At 42.6% G+C, this 20896-nt stretch overlaps 1 protein-coding gene across 11 annotated transcripts in view; it reads right to left on the bottom strand.

Moving 5' to 3' along the window:
- Positions 1–20896, bottom strand: part of TCF20 (transcription factor 20) — a 128846-nt gene that overhangs the window by 27613 nt on the left and 80337 nt on the right. For all 11 annotated transcript variants that reach the window (XM_064511629.1, XM_026101202.2, XM_026101211.2 and 8 more), the window contains one exon: positions 10020–15656. In XM_064511629.1, the coding sequence (XP_064367699.1) occupies positions 10020–15620 (5601 nt within the window). In that variant the 5' untranslated portion in view covers positions 15621–15656. The remainder of the gene's footprint in view (positions 1–10019; positions 15657–20896) is intronic.

Below are 20896 nucleotides of genomic sequence, written 5' to 3'. Positions count from 1 at the left end.
CACCAAGCGTTAAGAAAGCTGGTCCTGCCAAAAATTAGTTTGATGGGGGGGGGCGGGGGGGAAGAATACAAGTTTGCAGGCCAGATAAGCTACCTGAATTACTTCAGGTAGTCACGCAGCAGTACTGCCAGCAGAAAGGAAGGTGTGGGGAAACAGGAAGGCTTCTTAACAGGCAACACTTAAGATTCGCCTAAGTTGCCAGTGAGGTCCATCTTAGAGCAGATTCTCCAGTGCAGCAGGAGTGGTTTATCAGTGCTGCTCTGCTCTTGCAGTCCCCTCCCCTCAACATTTAACAGCTACACTGCTAGCCTCTCTCTACCCACATTTTTGGCTACCCCATCTTATTCTACCTCCTCCTACCCCAAACTCACCTTTCCCCTCACTCAGTGCACTGTGGCACAAAGCAATTGAGGACTGGTATCACAGTGGTAATGGGGGATTTTGTCAAGTTTAGCGAGGGATTTGGAGAAGAATTTTAGTAGTGGCAAGAAATGGGATAAGACCACAAATCTATAGTAGGAGAAACCAGCACTACTGTGAGGGCAAAAGGCTCTTTCAGGAAGAAGATTATTTTGATAGCTCCGTAGATACGGGCAAAGCCACAGCCAATCTTTGTGTCCTCGGTCCAGCTGCACTGTTTGGCAATTTGCTCCATTTCCTGCTCCTGTTTCACTTTCCTGCTCAGCTCTGCAGTAGGAAGGGGCTGCGAGGGGAAAGCAGAACTCACCTCCCCATAGTCCCCAAATGGCTTTAGGGCCGCAGCTCCAGCTCTGCACCTTCTCAACATGGCTCAATCCACTTATGCTAGCCCATAGCTTTAGCAATACAAGACTGCTGTTAAGTGCTAATTGCTTACTAATGAAAACTAATCATCATGCAATTAAACTTTAATCACTAAGCAGCTGGCTGGAATCCAATCCATAACAATGAAGGTTCATTAATAACTTTTTTTTCAAGTCCTCTATCCATGAAGACTATCCAATACTCCACAAAGACTCTGTAGAAATGTATGAAATTCAGTCTGAAAATATTTCCTATGCTGTTTAAAAAAAAAAAAAAACCACACACACACACACACACACAAAATACAGAATACAACAGTCTAAGAATAGCATAGTTTAGATTAGGTGAAAAGGAGTGTTTTGAGATTCAGGAAACCCAGACTCAACTCCTGGCTTCCTTCATAACCTCAAGCAAGATCCTGCAGTACAGAGAGAACAGAACCTCTTTTCTCTGACTCTGGTCTGTTCAGAGTAACATTGTCTGCCAAGTTTTAATTTTGCTACAGCTTTTGAAATTACTACATGAATACTAATCCTACTTCAGCTTTATTTTTACTCGTCCTTCTAAATCCAGAGAAGTTATTGTGACCTACTTCAGAACACATTTGACAATTTTCCTCCAACTAAAAACAGGTATTGGGGTTATATAACTAGGTTTATAATGGACAGCTAGATGGAAAATCTACCTTCAAAATGACAAAAATTCAAAAATTGTCTATATTGTATTAAAAGAAAAGTCTTACACCACAGTCAGAGTTTCTCAATTCTGACCTGCCGCATTCCTATCCAAGCTTGGCTACTGCACAAAGTATTATGCTCACATGGCTTTTTAGGAACTTGATTTGCTTTGTAGGTTTGAAGAACTTTCCTTTTTTAGGCACAGTAGAGCATTAGTATAGCTGAAGTATTATTTTTTGTTTACTCAGTCAACAAAGGCTTCGGGATAACATTTATTTTAAAAATAAAATAGAGAAACTGCAAAATATTTTATTTTAAAAGTCTTACAAAAGATGGAACATAATTCTAATAATCCACACAATATTTTATGAAGGAAAGCCATGAATTCTGACCCCCAGAAATTAACCTCTTATCAAATGGGCAAAGCAAAGTAAAACAAACAAGTTTTCCTGTTTTGGGAAAAACATTTTAAAAAGTAAACTTTACACTTTTGCCCAGCTATAATTAAATAAAGGCTATTTTAAATATGGCGGTGCACCAGCAGAATAAGCTTCTCAAGTTTCTGAAGGTCCTTCAGTACCTATTTTTTAGTAGCAGTCTTCTACTGAGGTTAAGGGGATACAGCTCCAGTGACTATCATCTGTAACCCGAACAGGAAGAGGCCATCGCTCAAGTCCAGTCCAAATTAAAAAAATTAAAACAACCACCACCACTGCCCTCCTCCCTAACTGCTGAGAATCTCAGAACGTTTTTGTCAGCACAGCTTAAAAAAATTCAACTTAAAAATACATTTAAATGGATGGTATTCACTCACTGTTGAGAATTTAGCAACAGTTTGGCATCTCTACAGTAACAGAGCAACTTAAAAGCCCCTGAAAAAAGATTGCGCGAGTCTGTGGACAGCCAGACAAAAAGCTCGAAAGCTTTGTTTAGAGATCTCCTGCACAGAGAAGTCTTCATTATCATCAGGAAGAGTTTCTTTGAAATTAAAGTTATTTAAATACATTTTTAAATGAAAATTATACACAGATTTTTGAGGATCCCTGATGCTTTGCAGAAAGGCCTCAACTGTGGAATGAACATGCTGCATTTTACATCCAAAACTTTCCAGTGCCCCTGGCTACAACTAACGTAAGTGGTTAAACATTCTATTCTTTCCCAGCGCTCTTATTGTCAGTAAATCTATTTTCCACTTTCCTTGCTCCACATGCTAGACAAACAGTAAAGTATAAAACCACATATGAGCAAACATGATGCCCATACCATGGGATAGATTATTGGCAATGGAGTCATCTACTAAAGACATACAAAAATTACTTCCCTGTCTACCTTTCTTCTTTTATCTGCTGCTATTCGAAAGGTTGATATGGAGAAATCTTTCCTCCTTTCCCAATACCATCTTTACCTTTGAGACCTCAACTAAGGTGCCCTTCCTGCCATTCATAATCCATGATTATCAATACGCGGCAGCAGGTTCAGCTGATTTTTATTCACAAGAAGGTAAGGGAAACCAGGTTTCATCTCCCAAATGTAGTCGATGGCTTTCAGTCACTGAAGATACTGAAATATGTGCATCAGAAGTGTAGATGTGGATTGTGTCTGCTCACCTGTTTGGCAGCTGAGGGTCCTGATCACGGCAGCTCTGTGTGCAGTACTACAAAGAGCTCTAGTACTAGACATTCACACTTCTAGGTCCCTACCAGAGGCAGGCAATGAACATCAGGGGCATCTATTAGGTTCCCATGATCATGGTGGCGTACCCTCTGCAAACCAGGAGTCAGGACAGCACAAGAGAATTTCAGCAGCACAGCAGATGGCAATGCCTTTCTGGGAAAGCTGAATCAGAAGTTCACTATTCAACCTGTCTTTCAGAATTTCTTCTCTACCAGAAACTCCAAGCTTTCTTATTTTCGTAACATGGCAGAAGAACATTCAAGAAATGGTAGCATCTTCAAGAATGAAAATGAACGTTAATTTTACTGAGGACCATCTTCAAGAAAGAAAGAAAGAATCTTCTCCGCTCAGGTAACTGAGTATTTAGACACAGCCTACGAAAACTAAGAACTCAATCACTTGAAGATAATTGTACAAGGTGCCTTGAGATTCTGCGGCACTTCTCTTTTGGGGTTAAAGCACATTAAAAACTGTTGACAGAGATAAAGATAGCAGACAATGTTCTCAATCCTCCCTTTTAAAGCCACTGATAACATGCAGTTTTTAATCCATTACTCATTTCCCTTTCACCAGGGTGGAAAATTAACAAGTTCCAGTGTCACTTCTTCCTACTCTGGAAATTCCTCCTTACTATTAACAGGTCCGGGTATAGGAAACAGTTTTTCCTTCCTGTATTTGTCAGGCATGTGAGCCTCTGAAGCAGCAAATTATTATTTCAGCTGAACCCTGACCCAATACAGAACTTTACCTGATAGGTTTTTGGCAAAGAAAAACTAAAGGAAAAACCACGCCAGGTTCTGCACATTTTTCTTCTCTAAAAAGAAGGGCAATGAATTAAAAGTCAACATTCATCTCCTCACATTTAAAAACAGCAGCATTGCTGGACTATAACACTTCCAAGTGATGGTGTCACCTGGGCACAATTTTGTGTTATGGCAAACTTGATCTAATGGTTATAGCAACCAGTGAAAAGGGCCCTCCCTATCAGATGTAGCAAAGGTGGTGCAGAGTCAGCTGATTCAGCTGGCTGATCTGGCAGAAAGACACCCCACCCCAGGCTAGTCTTCCAACAGATCAGCCAGCTAAAAATCAGCCCACTGTGCAACTGCCTAACTGGTAGATTTAGCACAAGGGAAACAGTGGGAGCAAGCAGCTTGCAAAGAGAATGAAGTAGGGTCACTCCTTTTGACAGCAACTTGCTCTTAGCCTAGCTGAGGTATAACAGAGCACACCTGTACAAAATGAGACATTCAAAATAAAACTCAGGCTTTCAGATTCTCAGTGCTTTATTATTATCTATTTAGCTTTCTGGGGTTAGAAGCGGTTTCACTTTGTTTTTCCAGAGGTAGCTAACCTCCCACAATTTTCTCAGTCCATACTGATTCCCTAACTTTGACATTTGATTAGCCACACCATTAGGAACCTTTTAAAAAACACTTACTTAAAGCACATAAGAAATTTTTTGTCAGGCATTGATTTCCCAAATCTGAGAACATAAATAACAGCTTAATGCCTAGTGGTCCCTCCAGGGACCTCTTGTTGTCCAATTTACAGCAAGTATCCAGAATGGGGGAGGTAAATGAACAAAAATGGTTCTGTGAAAGCAACAGAAGTGAACAAAAATTACTATAGATAGGCACTCATCTCTTTTATGGCACAGATTTCCATAGATACATACTCAGGAGATCAGCTAGCAGGAATCTTAAGTGGTCAAGGACACCTTTCCTGTGTGAAACCAGTTGTTCTCCATGAAGTCTGGATAGCATATATAAAACCTGTCTCCATGGAACAGCCCTGCAAACATCTAAAAAGGCATGCTGGAAACGAGCCAGAAGCCTGCCACTGCCCAACAGTAATGAAAAATTCAAAGATCCAAGCATCAATTTGCAAAGAAAAAAGACATGCATTTAGGTTCTGAACTTCTCTGAGCCTATACAACTTTGGAGAAGGTTCTTAAAAAACAGTCACACCTTTCTAACAGCCTTGTTAAATATGTCAACTGTCCTAAAGCATGAAGATTTCTTCTCTTCAGGTAAGCAACAGGCTTTCAAAGATAATCCATGAAGAGTCACACAGATAGCAAAATTCCAACTTCGTGAGAGAAAGCCCAGAATCACCTGCCATTACATAGCAGGTCATGGACAGATTTTTCCCTTTGCTGCTTGCTACTCTGAAGTTCTCCTGACTGAAACAGCAGATGAGCCTTTCAGTAAAAAACTGCATAGGAAACAGGTTCCAAGGACTTCCTTTGGTACATAAGGATTAAAAGATTTCTCAGGCTGGGAATGAAGCAGGGAGGGCTAAAGCATTAAATTCTTGAGACCTTTTAAAAGGGATCTTTATTGGGGGATAAACAAGTTTTCCTTTCACAGAGCACTGTCAGCAGAAAGAAGAGCTAGATTTAACTTCACCAAGATCAATTCTGACAATGACAGGAACAACAACAACAAAAAGTTAGAAATAATACCTGTGCTGGACCAGAGCCTCTGCCTTGGAAAAAACTGCGTTGTATAAGAGCTCCAAGCAACAGCATACCACCTTCTAGTGAATGGCTTTTCAGAAATCAATAGTAGAACCATCTATCTCCTTGGACTTTGCAACTCAACAGGTAACACAAAGAACATTCTTTGGATTTACTTAGAGCTTCTTAAATTGAGTACTGAAACATAATCTATTCTTTTGAAAGTTAAATCTGTTCCGATGAGAGCTACTAAAGGTGCTTGAAAATTCTGCCATTTTCAACAGTAACTAAGATTTCATCCTGCAACAGTTTCTCGTGAGCAGCAAAATGAAGAAGAGAAGATAAACAGGTCAGGAAACCATTTTCTTCAAGGTCTTTATAGTGAGGTGTGTGCAACTCTTAGTTTTCCAAATCCATAAATACAAATAAATGGCCTGACATGACTTTAAGAACAGAGACGAAATAAATCTCCCATAAGACAGACATGAATGAACTAGATCTTCCCCAAGGCGGGCCAGGTCTCCAGATGTACTCTCAAACCTACTGCAGCGGCACCAGCCTTAAGGTTCCTGGTACCATAATGTAAAGATCTTATCTTCCAATCACTTATGACCTGTTTTCCTTAGCCCAAAACATGGTGTCTGACCACCTACAATCATTAAAAGAGAGCTTTCTATGGGCAACGGGTTCACCCAGGACTACAGAGACATTTTTTCATTCCGACACTTCACTTAGCCTTCGACCTCAAAATGCCAAGCTTGAAGGTCAGTTAACATCCTTGCCATGGTATAAGAGCCAAATATCAGTTTTAAGCGATTTACGTGGATTCTGAAGTAAGGTGATATTCCATTTACACAGAATGTGTTACATACATGAATTATTCACTTCCAGGCCCATGACCCTTAATTTGCCATGAACTGATGTCTTCCCTTTCCCTAGACCAAAACTAAGACCTATTCTCCTATGCTTGTGCAGACACATCTGTCTCCTCTCTCCTGCTAGCAAGCAGCTACATGGTTTGCCAATGTCTGCTTTTCCGAGACTAACAGTGATGAACTGCGTGTCAGAGGAAAGAAAAAGAAGATGCACTTGCAAAGCAAGGAAGATGTAAAGAAAGAGCATATGCACCAAGCATAAGAAATCAGCTGTCTGAGCCAGAAGGCTGTCCTCAGGCAGCAGGGCAAAAGAGAGTCTAGTTCAACAGAGCCTTTCCACTGCCTGAGGATGGCTTGTGGCAGGTACACACCTCTTAATATCCTGACTGTCATACTCATCCTGGGTGTAACCCTTTCCTAACTGAAGGGGAGAGGATACACTGCTTCCATAGTCAAATCCAGCACTACATTTTTCTACAACAGGATAAAAGGTTAAAACCCAAATACTACTAGGAAAAAGAAACTATTCCATTATTTGTGACAGAGGTAAAAGAGAAAGATGGATTACTCTGACACAGCGCAAAAGAGCCCAGCATTCAGCTAGGACATCTGTTATGCTGTATCTTGTACAAACACAGTAACAAAACTCACAAAAACGGTTCCTTCTCCTACCATCTTAAAACGAGTTTAAAAAAATGGATCCAGACAGAACAGTTGTGAGCACTGAAAGGCCATATATTAAATCTCGTAAACAAAGAGTAAGCAGGCTTCCTCATGGCCTTAGAGAGGAAGAATTAATTAGAAAGAAATCCCTTTCAAGTCAAATGACAAGATTATGAATCTGAGTGACAAGAAAATCAGAACAAGATCTCAGAGGATGGATTGTGGAGGATGTAGATTAAAAGCTGAGTCTGAAGTGAGAGTCTGAGAACTCATCATGAATTCAAGAATAATTTTTAAGTTTGTGACAGATGAACATGAAACTGGAGCAAAAAGGAAGCTCTACAAGTGTCTGGAATAAAGCAACTGGGTTACTAAAAGTTACCCAAAGACACGGCATTCCAGGATACAGGGGAGGAAAGCAGAGGCAGAACTGCAAAAGCACCCTACAAAAAGCTGCAATTGATAAGCAGTCTCTGGGGAAAGGGGCAAAAAACCAAAAAACAGAAAAACATTAGAAAGAAAAGAGGTAATCAAAAAAGGACACAGACGGGAAGCAGGTGGAACAACACTTTAAGAAGAGCACAGCTGATAGTGACAAATTTAGCAGACAGGGAAAGGAAAATGAAGAACCAACACTGAACTTTAGCTATGAAGAGATCACAGTAAACAGTGATTACAATAGCATTAGAGCACAATCGAAGACAGAGCAGAGGACAAGAGCCCCAGACAATGCACTCAGAGAATTTTGAGATGAAAAAAGGGAAAGGAAATGAAGAGGTAGTTGGAAAGGCAAGAGAGGCCACAGGCTTTCTGCACACTTTAAAGATGGGAAATAATCATGTCTACATGTACTATGAGGGGGAAAAAAAAACCCTAAAGTTGAACAAGTGATTAAAGGAAAGAGGTAGAAAGGACAGGGGTTCAAGGGAGATAAGGAGACATTATTGTATGGTGTCAAAAGGGCAGGTGAAAGGATTAAGAGGAGAAAAAAATCTGTTTGTGACAAGGAGATGATCAGAACTGTTGGAAGAAAATGAGAAAGGGTAGACCAAATTGTATTCTGTCAGAAAAAGAAAGTCATGAAAATCTCATGCAGAGAAAGAACTAGATGCCAAACAGAGAAAACATGCAAGCACCATGTAAAAAGAATGTTGTGGATAATGGGCTGCGACTTAACAAATTTGATTAGGGCCAATCAGCAGAGTCATGGTATTTCTGCAAGGCACACTCCCTTCGCAGGAACAAAAGCACAAGTAGTATCAGTGAGGGGAAGTCAAGTGGTTCAAGAATTGCCAGAGAAGGCATTTGCTTTAGGAGAAACAAGAATCACAAGTGTAACATATCCTCAGAGCAGGAAAAAGGGAAAAAAGAGGCTGGAGAGACCTGAATTCAAAATACTGGTGAACTACACGACACATGAAAGCACGGTGACCTTGCAAGTGGGATCAAATGACGTTGAAGATCTCAAAGAAACCTTGGAATTATCAGAGGGAGAGAAAACTCAGCAGTCAGATCAGAACAAGCAACAAGCACCGCTCGACGAAAACCAAGTGAGATTAACTGTCTTTGTTTAATGGGAGACCAGGAATAAGAATGCAGGCCAAATGAAGTCAGGGCAAAGAAGCATGTAATTACTGTCAAAGAAGGGTGCACAAGAAGCCAGGACGCAAACTTGAAGAGGAAGGCTCACGGGAAGGAAATGAGTGTAGAGTATGTGACAATGCAGAGGGAAGAGAAGAGAAAAACTGAATCCCAGGACTGCTTAGAAAAGGAAGAATCTGAAGGCAACAGAAAAAGTAGTCTAACCCCTCCTCTATGGCCTAGCCCAGGACAGAAAGCATAATGGGAAAGGTAACAGCAAATAAAGGGGTGCAGCATACTGATGATGGCTAAGATAAAGCCACATAGCTGTGGTTTTGAGATATCAGCTTCTATCTCAGATTATCAAGACTACTGTCTCCATCCACAACCCAGTGGTTGCAAATAATCTTCTGTTCTCCCCCCCCACACACACACTTTGATTTTACATATTTCTCCTCACTAATTGCATATTCAGGGCCCCACACTTTGGAAAAAGGCAGTTATCAGTATGAATTGTAGGATAGTTCCCATGCAACTCATCAGTACTCAAGCCACCTGTGTTTCACCCAAGGCTTGTAAGACCTCTGTGCCATTCTACTCCATCTCCCCTATTTTGTAGAAACTGCCAATTTTCCTACAGTTGTGTAATATGCATTAGTGCCCCAAAGTAATCTAGGTCAGAAGGGACCTCTGGAGATCTCTGGTCTAAGCCCCTGCTCAAAGCAGAGCCACCTTTGAAGTTAGATCCAACTTCAGAGTTAAAACAGGTTGCTCAAGGCCTTGCAGTCACATTTTGAGCATCTCCAAGGATAGATATTCCACAACTTCACTCAGCCCCTGTTCTAATGTTTGACCACCCTCGCCCTGTTTTTTTTGGTGTGTGCGTGTGTGTGTGTGGGGGGGGAGTGATATTGAATTGGAATTTCTTTTGTTGCAATTTGTACCCAACTGCCACTTCTCCTTTCACTGTATAATTCCAAGAAGAGGCCTGAAAAGTATTAATATCTAACAGGACAGAATAAAGAGGAAAAAAACAGATCACTGTAGTCAAGAGAAAGGTCTGGACATCCAAAACTTAATTTTAATAGGTAATGAGCATTCAGCTCTTTGATGCCTGAAAAATCTGTCTCATCCAAGTGCAGCAGAGATCTAAACTAGGCCATGAAAAGGGCAACACTAGAGATTTATGAACAGATGAAAGATGATTGTTTCAGACTTGAGAGAAGGACAAGGGAAAAAACAGTATTCAAAGTGTTTTACTCATTGCAAATCATCTCATCATTTCATATAACTTTAGGTACTCACCATTTCTCTTGCAATTTCCACAGCTTCCTGCAGCCCATAGAGCCTGCCACAGACCAGGTAGATCCCATTGGCCCAGAGAATACAACCCTCATGGACCCAAAATTCATTGCTGTCAAGAGGTAGTTCAGGAATTTGTAACTCCAGCTCAGCACCACCTTCTGAAGTGGGCATAGAGGGTTTTGAGTCCAAAGGAGTCTTTTCACCACCACTGCCACCTTCAGTGGTTGCTTTTTTACAAGAAGCTCCCCTTGAAAGTGACCGAGAGGCTCCACTACAGTCCTCAGAGCGGTGCCGCCTCTTAAAGCGGGGATGAGCAGCTAGGCTTCTTTGTTCCTTCTGTTGTTGCTGTTCTTCCTCCTCTTCTGTATCTGTCTTGGAACCATTAGAAGCACTTTTGTGCCGTACCTTGACCTTGCTCTGCATTTCTGTGGCCCTCTTTGGAGGTGGGTTCTTGGGCAATGTGGCTGCATAATCCTGGGGGTAGAAAGGACCAAAGAGGTCACCCATATTACGATAGCTGGCCCATTTGCCACACAGGCAGCAAACCAGATGCCCCAAGACAGAAGACTCTGTTACTACAGGGCCCTGCAGCATGAAAGTTGAGGTGGGCAGCACTTTGCTCTCCGCGTTGCTAGGAGGGGGCGTTGAAGATCTCTGCCCCTTCCGACCCCTCACCAATTTGTTCTGCTCCTCTTCCTCTGCGTTAATGATTGTGCACACAGCGCCTAATTCACACTTGTTTACCACATGAATGTAAGGGAAAAAGGACTTATTCTTGGTGTCAGTTTTATCTACAGACTGGGTAGCATATTTCAGCTTAATCTCTGGTTCTTGAGGCTCCACAATTGGAGCAGCCCGTCTAGTCTTCCGTTTCCGTGGCTGTGCTGCAGGTTTTCGCCTCTCCCTCCTCTGCCGCTTAGGTTTCGGCTCTCCACCGGCTACCCCTTCTGAAGATTGTGAAGGTACTGGTGGTGGTGGTGGCGGTGGGGGGGGCAGCTGCTGCTGCTGCTGCTGCTTCTTCTGCTTGTTCACACTCCCAATTGGCCTCCCCTTTTTCTTTCCAGAGGGAAAATATCCCTTTGGAGGGAAACCATCTGGCTTGGGTGAAATGTTTGTCACATCTCCGTCTTTTTCCTCAGACTTTGGGTTTGGTTCAGAAGTAAACACACCAGAAGGGGAGATTGTTTTCGAGTCGGGAAAGGTCAGAGTTCCAGCTCCACTTACAGATCCATCAGACCTTCCCTGACCACCTGACTTCTGAGAAGATGGTAGTGCTCCACTGGATCCTGTTCCTTCTTTACTAATACTGGCAGTTTCAGGGGTTTCTTTCTTGGTTTTATCATCTTCATTGCTTGGCCACTCTTCTGAAGATCCTGGAAGAGTTATTTCACTGGTTGCATCCTGGCTTGCTAGCCCTACTTGATCTGACAATATCTCTCCTTTTCTTTTCTCAGCCTCTGGTCCATGCCCAGCCACACTTCCTCCTTCAGGTCCGCTCTTAAGGGACAGAATGTCATCGAGAGTGACAGTATCTGCACCACTTTCAGCACTGTTGGTGGAAACACTTCTCCTAATATTGGGAGATGTAATTTTCTGAACAATAGCTTCCAGTTTTAATCCTCGCCCCTTTCTTGGGGGCAATATTTTGGTCTTAGCCGGGCTCGTAAGGGAAACAGCAGGGCAATTCCTATTATCAGGACTTGGCAGGTCCTTGAAGGAATCTCCCTTTGCAACTGGCTTGCCAACATCTTGGCTTTGAGATGAATGGGCATAGGAGTTGTATGTTTTATCAGTTCCTTCTTTTGCTGAAGTCATCAGTCGCCCTTTATCTTCAGTGCCACTGTTTTTCATATCCTGTGGCTGTCTTTTGGTAGGGATAGGCGAGATGAAAGAACGGACTCTCCTCCTCATAATTAATGGATTCTGAGGAGACTGGTCTTCCTGGCCAGGGAGCCTGAGCATGGCATTACTAGGCTTGGGCAAATCTGTAGACTCCTCTCGTCTATGTCCATCACTTTCTTGAGGGCAAAACCTTTTTTGGTTGCCTACTCCGAGAGGGCCACTGCTTTTGGCAGGAGAAGTTTGCCGGGAGAGGTCCCAACCAGATTCATGTTGTTGCATCTTCTGGTTACCATGTTTCAGCTCAGCACATTTGCTCTGAGTACTATCACTCCCCATAACACAGCGCCCAGCCTCTTGACTTCCAGTATCATGATAAGAGCTACCTTGAATGTACATCATCCCATCTTTGTCATTTTTCAAGGGACTCCTTACTCTTTCGAGAAACTGCTGTTGTCTTGGGCTCTTCCTTGCCCCTTCCTGTCTGTGCTGAGCTGCAGCAATCACACCCTGAGCAGTGCTGCTTGCCCAGTCTTTGTATTCTTCTTGCTGTTGCTGATATATCTGCCTCTTGTAATGATACTGGGAATTTAAACTCTGGTTAGGGTCACCAAAAGCATGAGGCCTAGCATTTGTGTGATATGCTGAAGCCAAAGACGAGCCTTCTGAATTCTGAGAGTATGCAGAATGCAACGAACCCCTGTTAACTCTTTCAGATAGTGTCATGTGTGGGTTCATGTGATGCAGATCTGTTCCTGGGCCTCTGCTTCTGCCTGGTGACATTTTCAGCTTATCTGCAAGATCCTGAAATTGAGAAGGTGATTTACCCCTGCTGCTTCCAGTTCTGCCAGGTGCTCGTCTCATCGGTGTCGATCTGCTGTCCTGCTGGGGAATGTAGTCTGGAGCAGAATCAGACACTGCAGCTCCAGGGCTAGCATTGCCTCGGAAAGATTCATGCTTGATGCCAGCAGGATGACAATGGTCTCCTGTTTTTTTATTATTGAGACTAGCTGAGGTCTTTGACTGTTCAAAATCTTCTTCTTTGATTTGCCCACTGTGAGCCTTCATCTTTGTTTCCATGGATACTAAACCACCAGGGAGTATTACTGACTGGCTTAAGCCAGGAGCAAGACGTTCACTCCGTCCACTCCTGGCCTCAGGACCTATGTGCCCCATTGGGTGAGGGCCAGGATCTCTGACAAGTTGCCTTAATGGAGATATGTCACAGATCACTGATCTCCTCTCTGAGAGTGCTCCCCCTTCATGGGCAGAAGACTGAGACTCTACCTCAAACTTTCTAGCAATAGGGTAATCAGCTAGATTGATCTGCTTCATATCAGGAGCTGTGCTGCTTGATTTCCTATCCCAGGGACCCCAGTGAGGGCCTTCTAGGAGAGACCCCATGCTTTTGTTTAGGAGGCTTCTATTGGTCAACTCATTGGTTTGACTAATTAAGATGTTGGGCCTCATGGCTCCCTCCAAACTCCCAGCCATCCCAGAATGTTCCTGTGCATTCCTAGAATAACGTCTGTCTGGATGATGGTGATAACCCTGTAAGACCTCCTGCAGGAGGCTAGGAAACTTCTCATTCCGGCCTTTGCGCTCACTGTGCCCTGGAAAATCACCTTTTTCTTGACCAGAAGGATACTGTGGAAAGCCAGCAATGTTTCTCTGTATACCAGCTGCTATATTATCCTTGTAACTATATCTTAAACTGCCAGGGGATTTGGAAGGTTCTGTTCTCACAGGAAAATTTGACCCAACGACTGCATGGCCAGTCTGGCTGTTCCCCTCTCCATTATGGTTAGTGTTATCGCCACTTTTGCTCCCTTTACTCCCTCCTTGAGCTTCTGGCTGTGGCCCTGCATGCCCGGTTTCTTTCGCTGCACTAGTACTAGCTGGTGCCTGGGTGGCTGTGGAAACATCATCTTGTGCAGGTTTATCTTGCCCACCTGACTTTTCTGCTCTTCCCGTCATGGCTTCCCGAGAGACGATCACCCCAACTGCCTTTTCATTCACTTTTGGGGTAGTTTCCACTGCTACCATGGCTTCCTTCCCATCAGGGGAGGCAACATCTTCCCCAGCTGCAGGGCTGGTGCTGAGTTTTGATGGCTCATTCTGAGAGCCTTGTGCTGGTGAGGAGTTGGATCTCTCTAAGTTACCCGCTTTGTAGGTGGTGTCTGAGCTGGTGCTCTGGCCACTCAGCTGCCTCACCCTCTCCCCATGATCCTCTGAACTGCTGGAACAACCACCATCAAGAGACTCTGCCAAGGGAGACTTAAGTTGCTCCTCTGCCTGGGAGGAACCTTCCGAGTTTGTGCAGCTGTCAGCCTTCTTCGAAGAGGATGACCTTTTGGAACTTTTTTTCTGAGGTGCCAAGGCATCTGAGAGCAACATGTGCTGGACAGTGTTAGGCAGATTGGCCACTTGAGAACTTAGAGCACTTAAGCTGCTCAGCCCTGGATCTGTGAGCCTTTTCTCCTGCAGTCCTTCCAGCCCAAACCCCTTGAATCCCCCTGCATGAGCATTGGGGCTTGGCATCATAGATGGTGTGGGGCTAAGCTGGGGCATCATCTGCAAGATTCGGTTTCTAGAACCCATGGACATGTTGCCTTGCCCACACTGCAGATTTTCTCCACCTGGCATGAGAGGAGAAGGGGTAGAGCTGCAGCTTGGAGACTGAACCACAGATGCAGCAGGAGATGGATTAGAAATTGGACTGAAGTTCTGGTGGAACTGCATTGGTGATCTTACAGGAACTTCAGCTTGGCTGTACTGTCCTACTTGACTTTGAAGAGAGAGTTTGGTGGCAGCATTTGAGTACTGCATTACATGCTGAGGTGGATGCTGCTGCTGCTGCTGCCCCTGCTGCCCACTCTGGGGTAGCTTAGACTGCTCAAAGCTTTTCATTGGTTGAGCCTGAAAGCTGTAGTTGGACTGTGTCCCATATGCCTGTGCATTGGAACCCACAGCATGGCCTTCATACTGCGATCCAGAATTCACACTGTAACTTCCATCATAGTTCTGTCCCGACTGGCCAAAACGCTGCGGGGAAGGGAAAGAGGACGAGGAAGAGGACGAAGGTGGCTGATAGTGTTGGCTGAACTGACCCACTCGTAACTGGTACCCAGAAGCAGAGGAAGGCAGGGTGGATGGACGCTGCATTGGCTGCAAGTGTGAGGTGCTGGAAGCAGACTGGCTGGAAGCCTGGGGTAAAGGCTGATGAGATTGATAAATCTGCTGTCTCAGCTGCTGCACCTGCTGCTGCTGGCTAGAAGCCTGCTGCTGATACTGGGCACTCCCTGGAGAGAAAGGACCAGTATAATCCTGTTGGTAGTGGGATACACCCCCAAGGCTTGAGTGTTGTGTTTGAAACTGGCCCACGTGTCCCTCACTCCCATACTGACTTCCAAAGCTACTCCCTTGAGGGGGCCCATAGCTCTGTACTGGTCCGGAAGGCCTGCGCTGAGGTGGCTGCTGCCCTCCTGACGCCACTGGATCTTTGTTGGCAGCCATATAGTAAAATTCTCCTGCTTCTTTTCTGAAACCTTGGTAGCTCTGATGGCCAGAGCTCTCACCAGGCATTGCTGTAGAGGCTCCTGTAGCTCCACGACGTCCACTGCCAGCACCACCTCCAAAGCTCTGGAACATCTGGGCCTGCTGGCGGGGGCTGAATTCTTCTAGTCGGGATGAACTGTGCACTTCCTGCGGGTAGCTCTGCTGGTTTCCGTGGTAACTACTTTGCTCCCGAAAGGACTGCATGCTGTTCAGCAGCAGAGTGACAGCTCGAAAGCCCTCCTAAAGGGATGGAAGAAAAAAAAAAGAAAAAGTATAGCATTCACATCTCCCAGTCACATCTCCCAGTCACTCCCATGTTCAATTTTACAGTTTGAACAGCAATTAACATTTCGTATTTGTCTCCTAACTTCTAGTACAGCATCAAGGCCTAGCCCCTTTGCTTGTGCTTTTTTGGACCTTCTAGGTAGCACAAGTAAAAGGAATCACTAATTTCCAAGAATAACTAAGTCTGCAACCCACCACCAGTTGGAGCACTTTTTCAGCATTAATACATTTCCCTGCAGTCATTAACTGGGTCACAGTTTGTGTGTCTCACAGGAAACAAACTTTCAGCAATATTTTGCTAAGTAAAGAAGGAGAACCACCATCATCCTTGAACTATTCTCTATGGCTCACTGGGAACAGTTTGCTACAACATTGAAAGAGGCAATCATTCTCAAAAATTCCTTGGATCTACAGTAAGAATGCTATTCAAGGGCCCACAGTTCACTCAAAAAGATCTCTAGCAGAAAACACTCTAGCTAGAATTGACCAAAGTTCAAACTAAGATACTGCAATCAAAAGGCTCTATGGGAAATTGAAAGAACTGACACCAGCATGCTCAAATACATCTGTTCCATGCTCTGTTCCTAACTATTCCAGTGACACTTTTAGGTGAAAGCCAACACAAGCAAGACAACAAGTGATATTTTTCCCCACTTATGCTTCATTCTAAACAATGGAAAAAATCAAGATGAGTCCATTCTACTTTGCAAAGGGATCTGCAGCTTCACCCCTTAGGACTTCTATATTATCTTGAATGAAACTTAACTGAAAACATTTGTCAAAAAAAAACATACCTTATGTTTTGAAATACTGTGTATGATCATCTATATTTACATAATGAACTCCTAAGTAAATGCACTTCAGGAAGGCTCTCCCCTATACACCTCAATTTACCGTTCAGGATGTGGAACTCATGACTCATCCTCAAGGACCGGACTACAGCTGAAGAACTGCTTGCAGACCCTGGCTAGTCCTTCATTAAGAGCTTGACCCATCACTAGAGGCATTAAGAAAATTAAGGTAATGAACAAGTGTATGTATAATCAGTCTTTTTGGGGTATTTCCAAAAACAAAAAACAACAAAAAAAGCAATAAACAGATGACAAAAACTTACTGATTTTGACTGTTCTCCAATGCTGCAACTGCATAGTATGTCCTTAAACGAAACGCTGCCTTGCAGCTTTCCCTTCCTGAAAACAAACTGGATAAAGCCCACCTGGAGAGACTTCTCTTTCTTTAGATAAGTGTTAATACAACGCTAACACTTTCCCAGGAAACAAAACCCTCACTCCTCAGATTAAAGACTTCCTAGAAGACTTGTCTGCATTATGTTTTCTCATTTAGTCATCCTTTGTGCTTGTCACATTCAACTGCACCCACTTAGAATTCAAATCTGTTTTTGCACTTAAAATTTTGTTCAAGTAGAAGATCACCAAAGAGTACCAAGGAAACAGACATACAAATAATAAGATGCAGACTATACATGGCATTATACTTTTTTTCCAGCTGCCTCTCAGGATTTTATTGAGGAGCATCTCATCTACAGAAGGCTCTTACTCAACAGAGCTTCATCACTGGGGTCTTTTTCAGAACAGGATACTATTTATACTTGTGTTTCTACTACTTTGCATACGCAGGCTATGGAACACAAAAGACACTCCAGCGCACATCTTCATAACCCCTTTCTAACTCAGAAAGGCATAAGCTTTGTGTTGTGGCCTTGGTTCATGCAGCTTGAGGTCCAAAAGAATGTTACTGAAATAGTCACTAGCATCAGATGAGAACTTTGAATTGTTGATTCTTCTGCTTCTCTCTCCTTCCAGGAATTCAACTTTAATGTAGCTTTAATCTGTATGGCACTTAAAAAAAAATATTAGAGCATAAGAAAGTTTTGGCATCATGTTGAACTTTCATTTTCTAACATTTTAAAGACCACACATATGAGAGTAACACTGTTATAAAAGCCAAACTGTGCTGATCTGTACAGTTTGGGTTTCTTATGGAGAAATACACTTTTCTGAATTATTTCCTTCTATCTTTTGTCAGTTGGAAGCTCCTGTCCCCACAATTGGGGCAGCCAATACAAACTTTTTTGACCCATTCTCAATCTTCAGCCAAGGCATACAAAAGGGAGGAAAAAAATAAAAGCAAGGAGAAAAAGAAAGTACACAGAAATGGAATTGAGTTATCAAACTAAAGGTAGAGAAACACCTACTGCAACCATCAGATATTAGAAAGCAGCTTCTCTGGATGAAAGCAGCTTTGGACTCTGCAATCAGCAACGTTCACATGCTGCAGAGGCTGAATACACTCCATATCAGTAACGTCGTTTACATCATCTTCTCAGAAAAGCATCATTTCCATCCTCATCACAGGCTCAGTCTCTCAGAGAATCTCAGACTCATTTTTAAATACAGTTTTAATAAAGCTTACTTTGCATAGCCCAAGCAAGGCTTCAGGAAGCCTGTTTCGCATTACATGATACAAAAACTTTCTGATCAATGATTATATTCACTCTTCTATACTACTGCTAATAGAGGCTTGAACACTGCTAACATATCAGTGTTAAAAATGGCAGGAAACATTCCAAAGATTTCCTCACTATTGAGAAAGTATAATTTAATTACATCATGAAACAGAAACAGGACAAGATGCTGTGAAATACCTCCATCAGGGATCAACCTGAGTCACAAATTCTTATCCTCCATAATCTCACACAACTGAATATTTATTTTGTCCAGAAGATGCATATGCCAAATGCAAACACTGAAAAGAAATGTTTTCCTCCTTCAATTTTTGATCTTGGATCAGAAAAGTAAATAAAAAATTTCAGTGAGGACAACTTAAGTTGCTGATGCCTTAAGCAAATCCTCTGTTTTTAAGCTCTCCTTCAGCAGAATATCTCATGAAAGGTTTGACTTGAGTAACAAAACCAGCAGAATAATGGTGAAAAAAAATGTGGCATTTCATTAGTAATGGGAGGGGGAAAAAAAAAAAAAAGAGGGAAAAAAAAAAAGGAGGTGCTTCAGTCCATTACATCATTGATAACCTAAGACCTATAACATACTTCCTGTCATTAATGTACTATAAATACAAGACTATAATTGGTATAATAATTTTTCTTAATAATAATAGCACTGTAGAGTGCCTAGATTTAAATGCTACGCTCTCAGCAAAACCACCAAGGATAGTTCCATAGGCAAGCCTTATTAATAAAATACATCCAGACAAATGACAAAGCCTTCAAAGCCTATCCTGGATCCACAGGAGAAAAGATCATGTTTATTTGATTACAATTTTACTGGAAGCATTTAAAAATACATGTTCACATACTCCTCCATATGCAGGTACTCAGAGGAATGGCATATGAGCTACTGACTAGAGACCACAACACAATCATATGAACTCCCAGAACGGCGGTACACAGCTACAGTCCCATCCCCCGCAGAGGGGGACAAACAACCTCCTCCCCCAAGTGCTCCACTAATGACCACACTACACACATTTACAGCATTCTCCAACGAAAACATACAAAGCTGTTTTCATTCATTCAGAGGAAAGACCAGCTCTGGCACAAGCTTTCATGAGTCCAGTGTCACACCTACGCTCTCACTACAGGTACATCCAGCTCGATCAATAAAGCTTCATGATTCTCCTCAAGTATTTATAGCCTGTAGCTTTACAGCCATCTAAGCATATCCATCTAGATTACAGAATACATTCACTAGGCTAAGCTGTTTCATTCTGCTCCAACATTTTTGTTTCTTCCCCAATATCCTAGCAATCAAAGTTTGTCTTCAACCTGGCAGGAACAAAGAAAGCATGCTGCAAGCTCCTGCAACTGATAAAGAAACAGCCTCATTTAGAAAATCACTGCACAAGTCATGAACACAGAGACACAGTAGGTCCTCTTATCCATGTCTCAGAATTATTTGTGAAACATCTGAAGTTATTTCAGAGTCTTTCAACCTACACTCTCCATGTGAACTTATTTTTAAGCACATCTACAATGCAGATTTTGTTTCTTGTTTAATCATCTGAAACATCCTTACAGAATAACTTTGTTAACATGGGAGTTCCTCAAAATATGGAGCTATCGCATTCTGATCCTACTGTGAGCAAGATTATCAAATGGTAGTCAACAGCATGCAAGCATCTTCCAACAGTTCCTGCATGCATATGAGACTGCCCAACCATTGCTGATTAACAGGGTTCATCAGTCCTCCCACACCAAGATTACTATGTGAAAAGATTTTCTGCAACATACTGTGCTGAGTTTTTTAAGTCTGTATAAATCTTTAAACCTTTTTGTCCTAATTATCAAAGATTGGATAAATACAGGACAGCTGCCCAGACTTCCCCGGATAACACTGATGCAAACATAGCTGTGCACAGGCAGGCAGCTCAGAACAAGGCAGCTAAACAGCAAAATACTGTGGTGGATATGCTTAATTCTTAATGATGAGTCCGTGAAAGAGCAAACCAAACCAGCACCACTTAATTCTGTAGGAGGTAAGTGAGGTCTTTTTGCTTCGTTAAATTTTCTTTAGATTTGGGTTGACTACTGTGACCCATCTGTGCATAGAAGGCTCAGGCAGCAACCAAATGCAACATATTTTTGTTGATCTGTCAAAGACTTCTCACTTCCTAGTGTGCTTATCAGAAAAGAAAATGTAGTTACAGACAGGTGACAAACATTAAGATAGCACTTTCCATAGTCCAAAAATATACATGAACAACATTTTTCATGGAGTGTCCAGCCTTCGGATTAAAATAGACTTATTTACTAAATGCTGTACAAATAATAGAGATATACATACATCTCTGTGGCCATTTCTGGTTACAGCCTGTACACAATACAAGCATTACAATTTTTACTCTTCCTCCCTGGATCATCTCAAAGTCAGACCGCCCTGAGCAACAGTTGCTCTACTCAAATGCTAAGCAAAAAAACAATACAAATCCAAGTCAAAACTGGAGCACAAGCAGCTCATTAGCATAATTCATAAGTAAATAATCCTCAGAATCTGAATAAAGCCTGATGTCAAGGCAAGAAAGTTTCCATGTGGTGAATATCATTTCCATTGTCAAGGCCAAGTTACTAACCCTCATTTCTGCAGGTACAGTTATTACTTGCATGCCTGGGCAATGGCTAGGAATAGAGACTGACTTCTTTCAGGTTTTTTTGTGAATAT

Source organism: Dromaius novaehollandiae, chromosome 1 (assembly GCF_036370855.1).
Source record: "Dromaius novaehollandiae isolate bDroNov1 chromosome 1, bDroNov1.hap1, whole genome shotgun sequence".
Classification (NCBI taxonomy): domain Eukaryota; kingdom Metazoa; phylum Chordata; class Aves; order Casuariiformes; family Dromaiidae; genus Dromaius; species Dromaius novaehollandiae.
This window is presented reverse-complemented; position numbering and strand designations above follow the sequence as displayed.